At 40.8% G+C, this 14455-nt stretch overlaps 1 protein-coding gene across 2 annotated transcripts in view; it reads right to left on the reverse strand.

Annotated features, from left to right (window-relative positions):
* LOC134355489 (ataxin-7-like protein 1) overlaps positions 1-14455 on the reverse strand; it is a 55602-nt gene that overhangs the window by 27393 nt on the left and 13754 nt on the right. Inside the window, exons 2-4 of one of the 2 annotated variants that reach the window (XM_063065446.1) lie at positions 6430-6498; positions 6185-6289; positions 2627-2840 (exon numbers count right to left, since the gene is read on the reverse strand). In XM_063065446.1, the coding sequence (XP_062921516.1) occupies positions 2627-2840; positions 6185-6289; positions 6430-6498 (388 nt within the window). The remainder of the gene's footprint in view (positions 1-2626; positions 2841-6184; positions 6290-6429; positions 6499-14455) is intronic. The other variant, XM_063065448.1, reaches the window with a different exon arrangement.

Raw genomic sequence — 14455 nt, forward strand, 5'->3', positions numbered from 1 at the left:
GTGGAAGCCAAGTCATTCGGTGTATTTAAGGCAGAGATTGATAGGTATCTGAGTAGCCAGGGCATCAAAGGTTATGGTGAGAAGGTGGGGGAGTGGGACTAAATGGGAGAATGGATCAGCTCATGATAAAATGGCGGAGCAGACTCGATGGGCCGAATGGCCAACTTCTGCTCCTCTGTCTTATGGTCTTAATAATGGATGGCAGTTTTCTGAGACATCACCTGTTAAAGATGTCCTTGATGGAGCTGGCTGAGTTTAAAACCCTTTGTAGCTTTTTCAATCCTCAGCAGTGGCCTCTCCATACCAGACAGTGTAGAGTAAACTTTGTGGCTCTGTAGTTCATCCACATGATAGAAGGGCAAGGTTAGGTTCAGGCTCAAACACAATGTATAAACTGGAGCTTTTAGCCCTGGAGTGAAGGAGGGTGACAGCTTTAAATAAAACCATAAGGGGTGCATATAAGTTGGATAGTCACAGGGTAGGGGAGTATAACACTAGAGGGCATAGGTATAAGGAGAAGGGGGAAAAATTTAAAAGGAACACAGATGTAATTTATTCACAGAGAGGATTGATTGTATGAGGAATGAGCTGCCAGAGGCATGGATGCAATTACAGTTTTAAATATATTTGGAGAAGTACATGAATAGAAAAGATTTAGAGCAATAGGGGCCAAACATAAGCAAATAGGACTAGCTTGGATAAATATCTTGGTCAGCAGGAACAAGTGGGCTGAAAAACCCATCTCTGTGCTGCTTAACTCTATGGCAACGGCACCAATAGTCAAACGTGTGACTGGCTCACAGTGGGTACATCAATCCTCAAAACTAGACATTGAATTAGGATTCCTCGCCCCTTAAGCCTGCTCTGGTATTGAATTAGATTAACCCAATCTTTTACTTCAGCATCACATTCCTGTACTGATTCCATATCTCTAAACTTCTTTAATATCCAAAAATCTATCAGTCTCTGTCTTGAACATATTTGAGCCTTTGCAGCCCTCTTGGATAAAGAAATCCAGAGACTCCGTATGTCTGGGTGAAGAATTTCTTTTCAGCTAAATCCTGAAGGACCTTGGCATTATTTTTAGACTGCGACCTCTGTTCTTGAATGTTTAGCCAACAGAAAGATCACCTGTACATCTCCCATTGAGCTCCATTAGAATTTTGTATGTCAGTGAGATTACTTCTCTTCTACAGAACTCCACAGCGCATATGCCCAGCCTGCTTGATCTGTCCTCATGGGTCAATCGCATCATTTTATGACTCAATATGGTGAACTTTCTTTAGAAGTTTGGTTCCAATTACATCCTTCTTTGGCTAGGTTAACCATATTCTGAGTGTGGTCTTACCAGAGTCCTATACAATTTCAATAAGACATGTTTACTTACACTCAAATCTTCTTACAATAAAGGTAAACATACTATTTTCCAGCATGGCAACTTTCTGTCCCTCCAGGGCCAGCTGAGTTCATTTATTAGCTCCAAATCTGCAAATTACTTTCAGAGATAGCTTGGAAGAGTCACCAAAAACTACTACTTATCAACGTCACTGGGAACCTACAACACAGGAGACTATCTAGTCCAATGAACATATGCTGACAATTAAGAAGGGATATCCAAATAGTCCCACCTCCTGCTCTTTCCCCATAGTCCTACCAATATTTTTGACCTCACATACTTATTGTTTGAAAGTACTAATTGAATATGATCCCACTATGTTTTCAAGCAGTTATTCCAGATCAAAATTCATGGATAAAAGTTTTCTTTCTGGCTCTCTACCCAACTTCTCTACTTTGCAGAACATCTCCAAGTCAATCCACAAAGGTATCCCAGTTATATGTTGCCTTAATTTTTCCATTACAGTCCCACTCTGATCTCTTTCTTCTTATTACAGTTCCAACAAAACACAGGAAATGCTGCAGAAGCAGCATCTTGGGTTGCAACATCCATGATAACAGTTTCAGATAAACAGCTTTCTAGTTTGTAACAGAACTGGCCAGTGCTGAAGACCAATTTGCAATGTTAACTCAGCTTCTGTATTCACAGGCTGGCTGACCTGCCTGGTTTTTCCGCTTCTCCCTTCTGTTTCATATTTCTAGCAACTGTTTTGTTCTGGATCTCACTATTCCAATATTTTCTCTCTATCCTTTGTTCTCGTTTTCCTCTGATCAGATAACTCTGCAAACGCCTTCAACAACATGTGTGTCACTGATTTTTTTTCAGTCTCTTATTACACACTTCTCTCCATCTTTCTCTGCAATTTAAAATATAGATGTTTTCTTGCTTTTTCCAATTCTGGTGATACGTCATCAACTTGGAGAACCAACTTGGCTGATTTCTCCAAAGATGCTGCCTGAATAGCTGACCACTCCTAGATTATAATTTACTGTGTAATCTGGTTCTTGTTTCTAGAATCAGTTCCCCTTATCTACTCTAACAATACTTTTCATTAGTTGCATTAAATCTACCCTTAAACTTTAATGTTCTTAGGAAAATAATCCCAGTTTACCATCAATGGTGAGTTCTTCATCCATGATTATAGTATAATAAACATGAGCTGCTTTAATTTAGAAAACTAGTAGTATTTTCCCCCTATTGGATTAAAGGTCAAAAAGAAAACTAAATTACCACAGATTTTCTTTTGGTCCCTTTGAAGGCACATCTAACTGTAGCACCTTGTTACCAGGGCTGTGCAGCTTCTCTTTCGAGGATCTGGTGCCATGGTTGGAGGTAACTGCAGTTTGAACACTGTTGCATCGCGATTTCTGCAGAATGGAGTTTGGGGAATTCAAGGCAGGAGCTTTTCGTGCTGACAGTTTGTTCAGAGATCCGTGTCTTCTCTCTGCAAGAAATTGAACCTATTTAAGATTCTCAAATTAGAGATTTCACGTTAGACACATAAAGTGGAAATCAAGTACCATCAAGAGCAAACCTAGGTTTAATTTTTTCCCTTGGTTCTATGGGTAGTTTGTTTGCTCGAGTCAAACCGTCTGTGATTCAAGCTCATCTGAGGACGCACTTCATGCTAATACTTCCTGGCACACACAGTTTTGCCAGAGTACAACACTGCCAGAGACAGCATTTTCGCAAAACTCTCCGATGGGCCATAAATGGCACTATGGCAGTATTCTGAACAGAAGGTGGAGATCTCCTCAGTGACATGGCTGCTATTAATACTGCAAATTATATTATTTTATAAACAATAAAATGCTCATTATAACATTGTTGTTAGTGACAACCTGGTGTGCACAATCCGATCATTAGACCATAAGACAAAGGAGCAGAAATTGACCATTCATCCCATTGAGTCTGCTCTGCCATTCCATCATGGCTGATTCATTATCGCTTTCAACCCCATTCTCCTGCCTTCTCCCTCTGGTTAACGAAATTCATTGTATTCTGGGGCTGTGTCTCCTGGTCATAAACTTCCCTACTATAGGAAACATCCTCTTCACATTCACTGTAATTAGGCTTTCAGTATTTGATACGTTTCAATGAGATCCCCCCCTCATTCTTCTAAGCTCCAGTGAGTACAAGCCCAGCGCCATCAAATGCTTCTCATAGATTAACCTTTTCTTTCCCGGAATTATTCACGTGAACCTTCTCTGGACTGTCTCCAATACCAGCACATTCTTTCTTGGATAAAGGACCCAACATTGCTTACAATACTCCTTGTATGGTCTGACCAATGCCTTATAAAGCCTCAGCATTACATTCTTGCTTTTATATTCTGGTCCTTTCAAAATGAATGCTAACATTGCATTTGCCTTCCTTACCACTGACTCAACTTGCATGAGGACTCCCAAGTCCCTTTGCACCTCAGATATCTGAATTTTCTCCATTTAGAAAATAGTCCATGCCTTTATTCCTTCTATCAAAGTGCATGACTATACACTTACCTACACTGTATTCCATCTGCCACTTCTTCACCCACTCCTCTCATCTGTCCTGTAAATTCCCTGCTTCCTCAACACTATCTGCCCCTCCAACTATCTTAGTATTGTCTAGAACTGAACAGAACATAGAAATTTACAGCACATTACAGGCTCTTCGGCCCACAATGTTGTAACCTACTCTAGACACTGCCTTGAATTTCCCTAGTGCATAGCCCTCTATTTTTCTAAGCTCCATTACGTCATTTTTTTTTAACATTACTGCAATATCTGCTCTGTATTACTTGTAAAAGCTTTGGAATATCTCAAGATTCTGAACTACAGATCTACTAAATAATATTCTGGAAATATAAAGTTGCAGGAAAAGTGATTATGAAATTGTGGGTACGTCAAAGTCCAACCAGTTCACTAATGTCCTTTGAAAAGGAGCCCCATCATTTGTACCTTGCTCAAGCCTATACATGATTACAGACCCTCATCAATATAACTCATAATGCCCTCAGAGGTACCCACCATGCCTATTATTTTAAAAGCAACGACAAAGCGGCCTAGAAATTCATCCTAATGAATGCTCGATGATCACAGCAACAAGTTTCAAATGACTACTGTAGGTGCAACTTGAACGGATGTTGCCAAGTTTCCTTCATTAAAAATTGACCATGTACAAAAAAGGTGAGCAAAACGGTACTTCACTGTAAGGCTGTGTTCAGTCAGGGGGAATGCCCAGTGTGGTTGGGATGGCCAGCAAAGACCCTGTGGCTGAAGAGGAATTGGGACATTGGAGTCCTGTGATGGGAGTTGACGGAGGTGCAATGCATCCAAATGATTCTAGACAAATGAAGGGACTTAACTGGTAGCAGTCTCAGTCAAAAGTTGTCTAGTCTTCCCAATGCTGTCCCAGGAGTTCCCAACCACAGCTGCTCACACAACAGCATGGTCAGAGTTCCTCCTCAATGCTCCAAAAATGCAACAAAATCATTCCATACGTAACTGTTGTAATATTCACATAAGGAGTCGAAGGGTGACTTGTGCCTTTGAAGGCTGTCAAACTTCCAGAATGGCACAAAAGGATCCAAAATGGTCAATGTCAGTGTGATGGAGAGCCCTCGGTAACATCATTCCTTACACATGCACGTTTACACACACACACACACACAAATTGCCTTGTCATTCTGCTGAGTATACACACTTCATTTACTTCCCGATACATCCTCATAATGGGTCCTATACTGAGCTGATGTGCTCGTGTCGGCTTTATGGTGCCTTTCCCACCATACACAGTGCAATATTCCAGTTCTTTAGTAATGGGGATGAGTAAATGTGTATGCGTTGTTTGTATACTGTACATAAGGTAGACACTTCTGTTTATTTTGTAATATGATTGTAACTACATTGTGGGATACATCATATTTTAATTCATGTGTAGTCGTAAGTTAACTCCGTGGGTAATTAAAGATGGTCTGTCCTGGTGTCTAAGAGAAAACGGGGCAGATCACTTTCAGTGGAAGAGAGAGATCGGAACTGTCAGGAGTTCACTCTGGACAAAGTAAAGGGATAGATAAGATAGAAGTAGGAAAGTTGTTTCCATTGGTAGGTGAGACTGAAACTAGGGGACATTGCTTCAAGATTCAGGGGAGAAGATTTAGGATGGAGATGAGGAGAAACTGTTTTTCCCAGAGAACGGTGAATCTGTGGAATTCACTGCCCAGGGAAGCAGTTGAGGCTTCTTCACAAAATATATTTAAGAAACAGTTAGATAAGTTTTTACATGGTAAGGGAATTAAGGGTTATGGGGAAAAGACAGGTAGATGGAGCTGAGTTTACGGACAGATCAGTCATGATCTTATTGAATGGCGGGGCAGGCTCAATGGGCCAGATGGTCTACTCCTGCTCCTATTTCTTATGTTCTTATGTAAAGTTTGAAGCTGTTATTATGTTTTCTGGTAGATACCTTTTTGTAAATATTGACAGTTTACTTTTCACTATTTTTGCTAATTTTTGTTTTTTGATATACCTAATGAACACTCTTGCACTGAAGTGCTAGGACAACTCCAGCCATTTTTTTCTCTTCGGTCATAACCCATATATCTAACAGTCAGATTTAAACAAGTTTTATTCTCAATTACATAACATTCAAAACACGTATTACATGAACACATTTCCAGTGAGGTGTCAGCTGAACCGATATGATGCTTTAACAATATGTGCCTCTGGGTTATCAGATCTAATAGATATATACTTTCTTCTGTCTTCTTATTATGACCCAAAGATGCTCAGTTACAAAATGACTTACCACAGTGCATCTGAAATGCCTGAGGTTTAACTACTTGTCCACACTGGTTACACACCACAAGGAAGAACTCATCATGGGCTGGACAGTGACCAAAGATTGGCATATCTGAAACAGAGGTGAAATAGCTAGTACACGTAGACACTACATAAAGAAAGTTGGGAGTGGGGAAATGCCTTTATGTCAATTCCTCTAATTCAGCATCTTATCAGTCCCCATCCTTACCCTTCACTCTTCCAGATCATTACCTTCTCTAATGAGCCGCATTGTTTCAATTTTCTTCCTCACATCCTTGCCACAGTCTTCCGATTCCGAGCCTGAAAATAAAACAGTCACAATGCTTGAAGCAATCAAAAATCAAATTATATGAGCTTCATACTGCACTGAATAGAAAGTTAATAATTTAGCCAACACATAGAATCACTTTGGTCCCTATCTCGTCGTCCCATTTCAAGTCAAGTTCACAGAATCTTAGAGAATTCAAGTGAGTGAAATACCCTAACCTGGGCATGCAGCTCTCTGGTAGATTGTTTAATTCATCTTGCCCGTTCCCCATGTATACAATAAATGTTTTGATGGACTCTAGATTATGGTCTCTGGGGGCTTTGCATGGTTGGTGGTGGGGGGGGCGGGGTTGATGCTTTTGCTGGAGCAAGTGGGGGGAGGGGGAATGCTTTTGCTGTTGCTTGTGCATGAGTTTCTAACATTTTCTGTCATTCATTCTTTGGGCTTTTTTTCTCTGTTTTGTGGATGTCTTCAAAGACTAAGGATTTCAGGTTATATTACTCTAATATTAAATTCATTCCCCTTTTGAACATTACAGTCGAATCTTTATTCCACTGCTTTTTCAGACAGTGTATTCCAGATCACAGCAGGATGCAATACTATAACTAAAGCTTAACCAGTCATTTATAAAGTTATTTATAACTTCCTTGGTTTTGTGCTCTACAAAACACAGGTCTTATAACCTTTATAACAGTCTTCTGAATGGATTAAACACCCACACATCTCAGTTTCTATGATTCTTTAAAAACTATAGAATTCAGTTTACATTGTGTCTTCTTAATTCGTCCTCCCAAATAATATATGACTTCTCTGCATAAGCTCATCTTTGTCTGTCTTCTCAAAGTCTATTGATTTCCTTGTCACTTTCATACATTTCTGAGTTTCATCATCACTGGTACAGACTAATAATAAATAGCAAAAAGAGCACTGGCCCTAATTGTAAGCCCTGGGGAACACTACTGTAGACTCCAGTCTGAAAACCAACCACTTGCTATTCCTGTGATTTCCATCTCTCAGTCAATTTCATATCCATTCTCTCATTGCTTCCTTCATCCCTTGGGTTTCAAGTCTATTTTGTGGCACCATGTAATCTAGACTGACAGAGCAGTGGTGTGCTAGTGAGGGAGTGCTGAGGTTGAACACATCACTATAATGAGGAACAAACCTGGATCTTGAACCTACGACCTTGTGACACGTCAGTGAAACTGCTACCACCGAACCACATGCTGGCATGGAGCATCTGCTTTAATGTATATGACGTGACAATATAATCTTACTAGAATCATTTGAAATGGCAGTGAATTCTTCATTTATCGCTACCAAAGGAACTCTTACTTGCTTTTTAAAAATATTTTTGTCAACAAATATTTGTAAGGCCAGTATAGCCAGCATTTCATACCCATCCCTATTAACACTGAACATAATGCTTTGCTTGGCCATTGCATGGAACACTTAAAATCATTGGTCTAGAGCAGAGGTTCCCAACCAGGAGTTCCCTTGGTTAATAGTAGAGGTCCAAGGTATAAAAAGGGTTGGGAATCCCTGTTCTAGAGTTATATCAAAGTAATGTAAGTCTAGCAAACTTTCATCCTGAAGTATATTAGTGAACTAGATAGGATTTTACAACAAACAAGTAGTTTTGTAGACACAAGACACTGCAAATGCTGGAATCTGGAGCAAAAATAACAGACTGCTGGAGCAACCTAGTGAGGCAGAGTGATAGTCAACATTTTGAATTGAGATCCTGAGTCAGGATTCAAACCTAGATGGGAGATCTCCATTATAAAGAGTTGCGGGGTGGGGGTGGGGGGGGGGTTGCTGAGGCAGGAGCTGGCATGCAATAGGTAGAATCAGGAGAAGAGGGAGATGATGGGCAGGTGGATCTGAGTGGGGGGGGCTGGAGGTACAGAGGCTAGAGGGTGATGAATGGAGACAAAGGGTTGGAGATTGTGGAATCTGGTATGTAAGGAAGCTGATAAATGGAACTAGAGAGAACTGGTTGAAGATCTAGTGGGCCAAGTGCATGCATGATGCACAAATGAAATCAGGTGGGAGAAATATTTGAAAAGAAGGGGGGGTGTGAGAACATGGGTGAATCAGGTGGAGAAAGAAAGGAACAAAGGAGATATGGGTTACCTGAAATTGGAAAATGTAATGTTCATATGATTGGTTGTAGACTACCCAGGTGGAATACGTGGTACTGTTCTTCTATTTTGCCTCACCATGGCAGTGGAGAAAGCTGAGGACAGACTAGTCAGATCACAAACAAGAGAAAGTCCACAGATACTGGAAATCAATGCAATGCTGGAGAAACCCAGCAGGCCAGCCAGCATCTATGGGTCTCTATTCTATAGATGCTGCCTGACCTGCTGAGTTCCTCAAGCATTTTGTGTGCATTGGACAGACTAGTCGGTGTGAGATTGGGAAGGGAAGTTGAAATGACATACAAACAAGAGCTCAAGCGATCCGCTGCAGATAGAGAACGGGTGCTTGGCAAAGCAGTCACCTTGTCTACGCTGTCTTGCCAACGTAAAGGTAGCCACATCACAAGCACTGAATACAACAGACAAGGCTGGAGGAGGTATGTGAGTCTCTGTTTTACCTGGAAGGGTTGTTTAGGCTCCTGGATGGTGGTGAGGGAGGTGTTGCACCTCCTGTTGTTGAAATGTAAGGCATAGGGAAGGGTGGACAGGAACAATGTGGAAAACAGAAAGGAATCAGATTGTGTAGCTACTGATAGAAATAACCAACCACAATGCAGAGACTGATAGGGTGAAAGGCTAGAACCAAAGGAACTCTATGTCTGTTCTAAATGGGGGAAGGTGAGCCGAGAATGTGCTGCTAGGGGTGGTGGTGGAGGCAAATTTGACAGAGGTATTCAAGATGGGCAAGTATTATGCAGGAATGATATGGACATTATGTAGGCAGAAGGGATTAATCAGGCATTTGATTACTAGTTTTATTAGTTCAGCACAACACTGTAGGCTGAAGGGCCTGTTCCTGTACTGTACTGTTCTATATTCTAACAAGTGTGGGAAATGAAGCTGGGTGCATGAAGGCTCCATCAACCAGAGTAAGAGGGAAGCCCCATTTCCTGAAAAAAGGAGGACATTTCAGATGGGTTGTCTGCACCCAAGGTTATGAATATTGAATTTTCTAATTTCAGGTAACCCATAGTGTTCCTTGCTCTCCAATTCTGATCCACCTAGGTTGTCTCATTGCCCCCCCCACCCTTTTCCAAACCCACCCTCAACACCTCATCTCCATTAACCAACATTTTCCAACTCTCCCACCTTAGTCCAGCTGCCTATCACCCATTATTTAACCACTCTGCTGCCTCACTGGTTCCATATGCCCATTATCCCTCCCTCATCTGATTCCACTCATCACTTTCTCTATTTATCAGATTCCAAAATCTGCAGCCCTTTACTTTCGCATTTATCACTTTATAACAACTACCTCTAAATCTACCTTCCCCTCTCCGCACCTGGCTCCATCTGCCATCATGCCTCATCTCTCCTCTCATTACACTGACTCTCTACCTTTTACACTCTTCAGTCTTGATCCAAAATGTTGAATATTGCTCTGCTTCCACATATGCTACCTGACCTACTGACTCAAGCAAACTTCTGCTGACGTACCATGAAGAGCACTGGTTATCTGGTACGGAGGTGCCAATGCAAACAATTGGAAAAAGCTGCAGAAGGTTGTAAACTCAGCCAGCTCCTACATGGGCACTAGCTTCCCCACCATCAAGGACAGCTTCAAAAGGCAATGCCTCAAGAATGTGGCATCCATCATTAAAGACCCCCACCACCCAGGACATGCCCTCTTCACATTGTATCATCATGAGGAGGCATGGGAGCCTGAAGACCCATACTCAATATTTTGGGAACAGCTTCTTCACTTCCACTGTCAGATTTCTGAACTTTCCATGGACCTATGAACACTACCATATTATTTTGATCTTCTTTTGCACTTTTACATTTTTCTTACTGTAATTTATAGTACTTTTTATGTATTGCACTGTACTGCTGCCACAAAACAACAAAATTTCATGACAAATATCAGAGATAATAAACCAGATTCTGTGTTCTTCCAGTGGTTCTGTATTCATTGTTATTAAGGCTTTTTTTTTAATTATAAACTATCAACTGAATTTAAATTCAGCTGCAAAAGTGCAATTGGAATTCCGATCTCTGGACTATTAGTCCATCTTGCTAGTCCAGTAATTTACCCATTAGATTAACTTCCCACCATCAGCACAAAATAGAGGTCACTAACTGACTCTTCTTGAAGAGCTGTGTTCCTGCCTACCACTAGTTGGTAAAGAACATATACTTCTCAAACTGCGAAGTTTTCAATGAAAACAGAAATGTTTCAAACACACCAAAATTCCTAGAATCAGCAGCACCTTGCCCTGAAATCTAAATATATCAGTTACTGGGAGCTTTATTTGGTGTATGTTTTCCTATTTATAATGGGAGGGTTACTCAAACATACTGATGCAGTTCATTAAGTGCCCATAAGGGATGAGTCACCAGAGAAAGGACAATTTATTCCTTTCCTTGGAATACAGGAATTTTTGCCCTCCTCCACATTTTGTCACCAAGGTGCCAATTATCACCAGTATTCAGTATTCACAGACAAACTCTGCTGCCTCATCAGTCTCCTCCAACAGCAGGTGGACCAATCTCCAGGAGTCCACCGGTTAGGAGTAAACTGAACCTTTGTGTTGTGAGTTTGATGACCTTGGACATAGATCCCTCCAATAAGAGCATTTAACTGCTCTTTAGTCCTCAAAGAAACTATTAACTTCAGTCTTGAAACTTCCAACGACTCAAGCATCATAGGTGTTAGAAGTCAGGGGATGTGAGAGAATTCAGATTCAGATTTATTTACCACATGTACATTCAAGCTTACAGTGAAATGTGTTGTTTGCGTTAACAATCAACACAACCAAGGATGTGCTGAGGGCAGCCTGCAAGTGTCGCCACACATTCTGGCGTCAACATAGCTGGCCCACAATATCCAGTAAAAGAGTACAAGCATCAACAGAACAAACAGGACAACAATACAAGCCCCTTCCCCATCCTCCTACCCATCCCCTCACACACACTGACAGGCCTTCAACCCCAGAGAAGCAGAGAAAAGTTGTTCCAAGATTTCTGGAAAAAAGTGCTTTCAAGTTTAATCTGAATGTGCTGGTTTTAATTTTAATATTATGGCTAATTTGGAAAGAAGCAACATCTCTTGATCCAACCATTCTAATCTTAACTTTTCAAATATATTGATAAAAACTCAATCTAAAGCCAAGGGAATGCAGACCTATTTTTATATAACAAAGAGAAAATTTGCAGATGCTAGAAATCCAAGTAACATACACACAATGCTGGAGGAACTCAGCAGGCCAGGCAGCATCTATGGAAAAGAGTACAGTCGATGATTCAGGCTGAAACGTCGACTGTACTCTTTTGCATAGATGCTGCCAGCCCTATTTTATGTAACTTTATTTTTCGAAAGTGAACTCCATAAGCTGTGCTAAAATCTACATAACTGTGCAAAACCCTGAAATACAACGCCTCCAGTTGCACGCAGACTCCAGAACCTTATTTGGACTCTGTGTAACTGAAATACAACATTATTTCTCTTGTTCCAGCAACACCCCCCCCCCCCACCCAGCTACTACAAATGAAATCCCTCTCTCTGGTTTAAGGGAAGGAGAAGAGTAGGAATTGTACTGTTGATTTTTATTCAGTCTGAGTGTGGATCAGTGACTTGTACCTTTGTCTCTAAATCAGCAAGTTGACAGTTCAAGACTGGACTCATCACTTATGAAGCACTAGTAGCATTGTACTGTTAACTTCTTGACTTGTGGCATGAATGCACCTTATGCTAAATATCAATCTTCTGGAATATATTTTATTATTTGTTCATTTATTTGTGGTAATATTACTTTATGTGTTGTGTACATATACCGTGTTGTGCACCTTATTCTGGAAGAACATTTTTTGCATTTGGCAGTATACATGTATATGGTCGATGACAATGAATTTGAACTTCAGTTTGAGATTAGGGACTTAACCATAAAATCTAGACTGTCATTCAGTCCACTCCTGCACTATAAATGTTTTGGGGCTTTCTGAGATTGTGGAATCTGCTATAGAAATGAAACCTGTTTCTTTCCCTTTAATCAAAACTTGCATCCTTTTTCTTCCCGCTGACCACACTACTATCCACTGAGTCCGTTACTCTCATGCATCAGACTGGAAAATGTCTGTGTGATGACATTTGCTGTGATAATTCCAAAGGATGAACAGTCAGCCAACTACCACAGTCCACGTTAACATACTCTTTCTCTACTTGTGATGTTTGACTGCAAGTAGAGAATATCTAACATATTTGTAACCAGGATATTTGACAGCATTAGCCAGAAGCCATAGGAGACAGTACAGTACAGCTCAGGAAAAGGTTCTTCAGCCCATCACATATGTACCAACCATGATGCCAATTTAAACTACATATCTGCCTGCATGTAGCCTATAGCCCTCAATTCCCTGCCCGCTCATGTGCTTGCTTAAAGGCTCTTAAAAGTTCCCATCATATCAGCTTACACCACACCCCCTGAGTGCATTCAAAGCATCTACCACTCTGTGTAAAGATCTTGCTACATAAAATTCCTTTAAACTTTGCCTCCCTCTCAACTAAACTTATTGGTAAACCATTGGTACTTATTTCCAGTCTGGAAAATAGCTATCATCTACCATATCTATGCTTCCAATAATTTTATATACTGCTATCAGGCCCCTCAACCTTTGACGCTCTAGAGAAAACAATCCAGTTTTCATATCAGAATCAGGTTTAATATCATCAGCATATGTCATGAAATTTGTTAACAATGGCAGCAGTACAATACATGATAATATAGAAAAAAATGACTAAGTCAATTACAGCAAGTATATATGTACATTAAATAGTTAAATTAAAAACAGAAATAATATATAAAAAAGTGACACACATAAAAATTGCTGGTGAACACAGCAGGCCAACATCTATAGGAAGATGTACAGTCGACGTCAGGTTGGAGGAACAACAACTTATATTGCATCTGGGTAGCCTCCAACCTGATGGCATGAACATTGACTTCTCTAACTTCCGTTAATGCCCCACCTCCCCTTCGTACCCCATCTGTTATTTATTTACTATTATTATATATTTTTTCTCTCTCTCTTTTTCTCCCTCTGTCCCTCTCACTATACTCCTTGCCCATCCTCCGGGCTTTCCCCCCTCCCCCTTTCTTTCTACCTAGGCCTCCCGTCCCATGATCCTCTCATATCCCTTTTGCCAATCAACTTTCCAGCTCTTAGCTTCATTCCTCCTCCTCCTGTCTTCTCCTATCATGTTGGATATCCCCCTCCCCCTTTCAAATCTCTTACTATCTCTTCTTTCAGTTAGTCCTGAAGAAGGGTCTCGGCCCAAAACGTCGACTGTACCTCTTCCTATAGATGCTGCCTGGCCTGCTGCGTTCACCAGCAATTTTTATGTGTGTTGCTTGTATAAAAAAGTGAGTTATTGTTCATGGGTTCAATGTCCATTTAGGAATCAGATGGCAGAGGGGAAGAAGCTGTTCCTAAATCAGTGCTCCCAAGGGTCATGCCATTTACCACATGTGTTCCTCATACACTTAACTGCACAAAGTGCAAAACTTCACACTTGTCCAGGTTCAGCCCCATCTCCAACTTCTCAGCCCACATTTCTAACTGGTGTATATCCTGTCAAATTCTTGAACACCATTCCTCACTATTCACAACGCTGCCAACTTTCATGCCGAGTGCACACTTACTAATCATCCCTCCTTATTTTCATCCGAATAATTTATATTTACCACAACATCCGAGATAGTTTTATGCTCAGTCCTGAGGCAGCATGAGTGGAAACATCAACTCATACTCTACCTAACCCAGATTTCCTCCTGTAGTTTACATTTAT

Source organism: Mobula hypostoma, chromosome 13, assembly GCF_963921235.1.
Source record: "Mobula hypostoma chromosome 13, sMobHyp1.1, whole genome shotgun sequence".
Classification (NCBI taxonomy): domain Eukaryota; kingdom Metazoa; phylum Chordata; class Chondrichthyes; order Myliobatiformes; family Myliobatidae; genus Mobula; species Mobula hypostoma.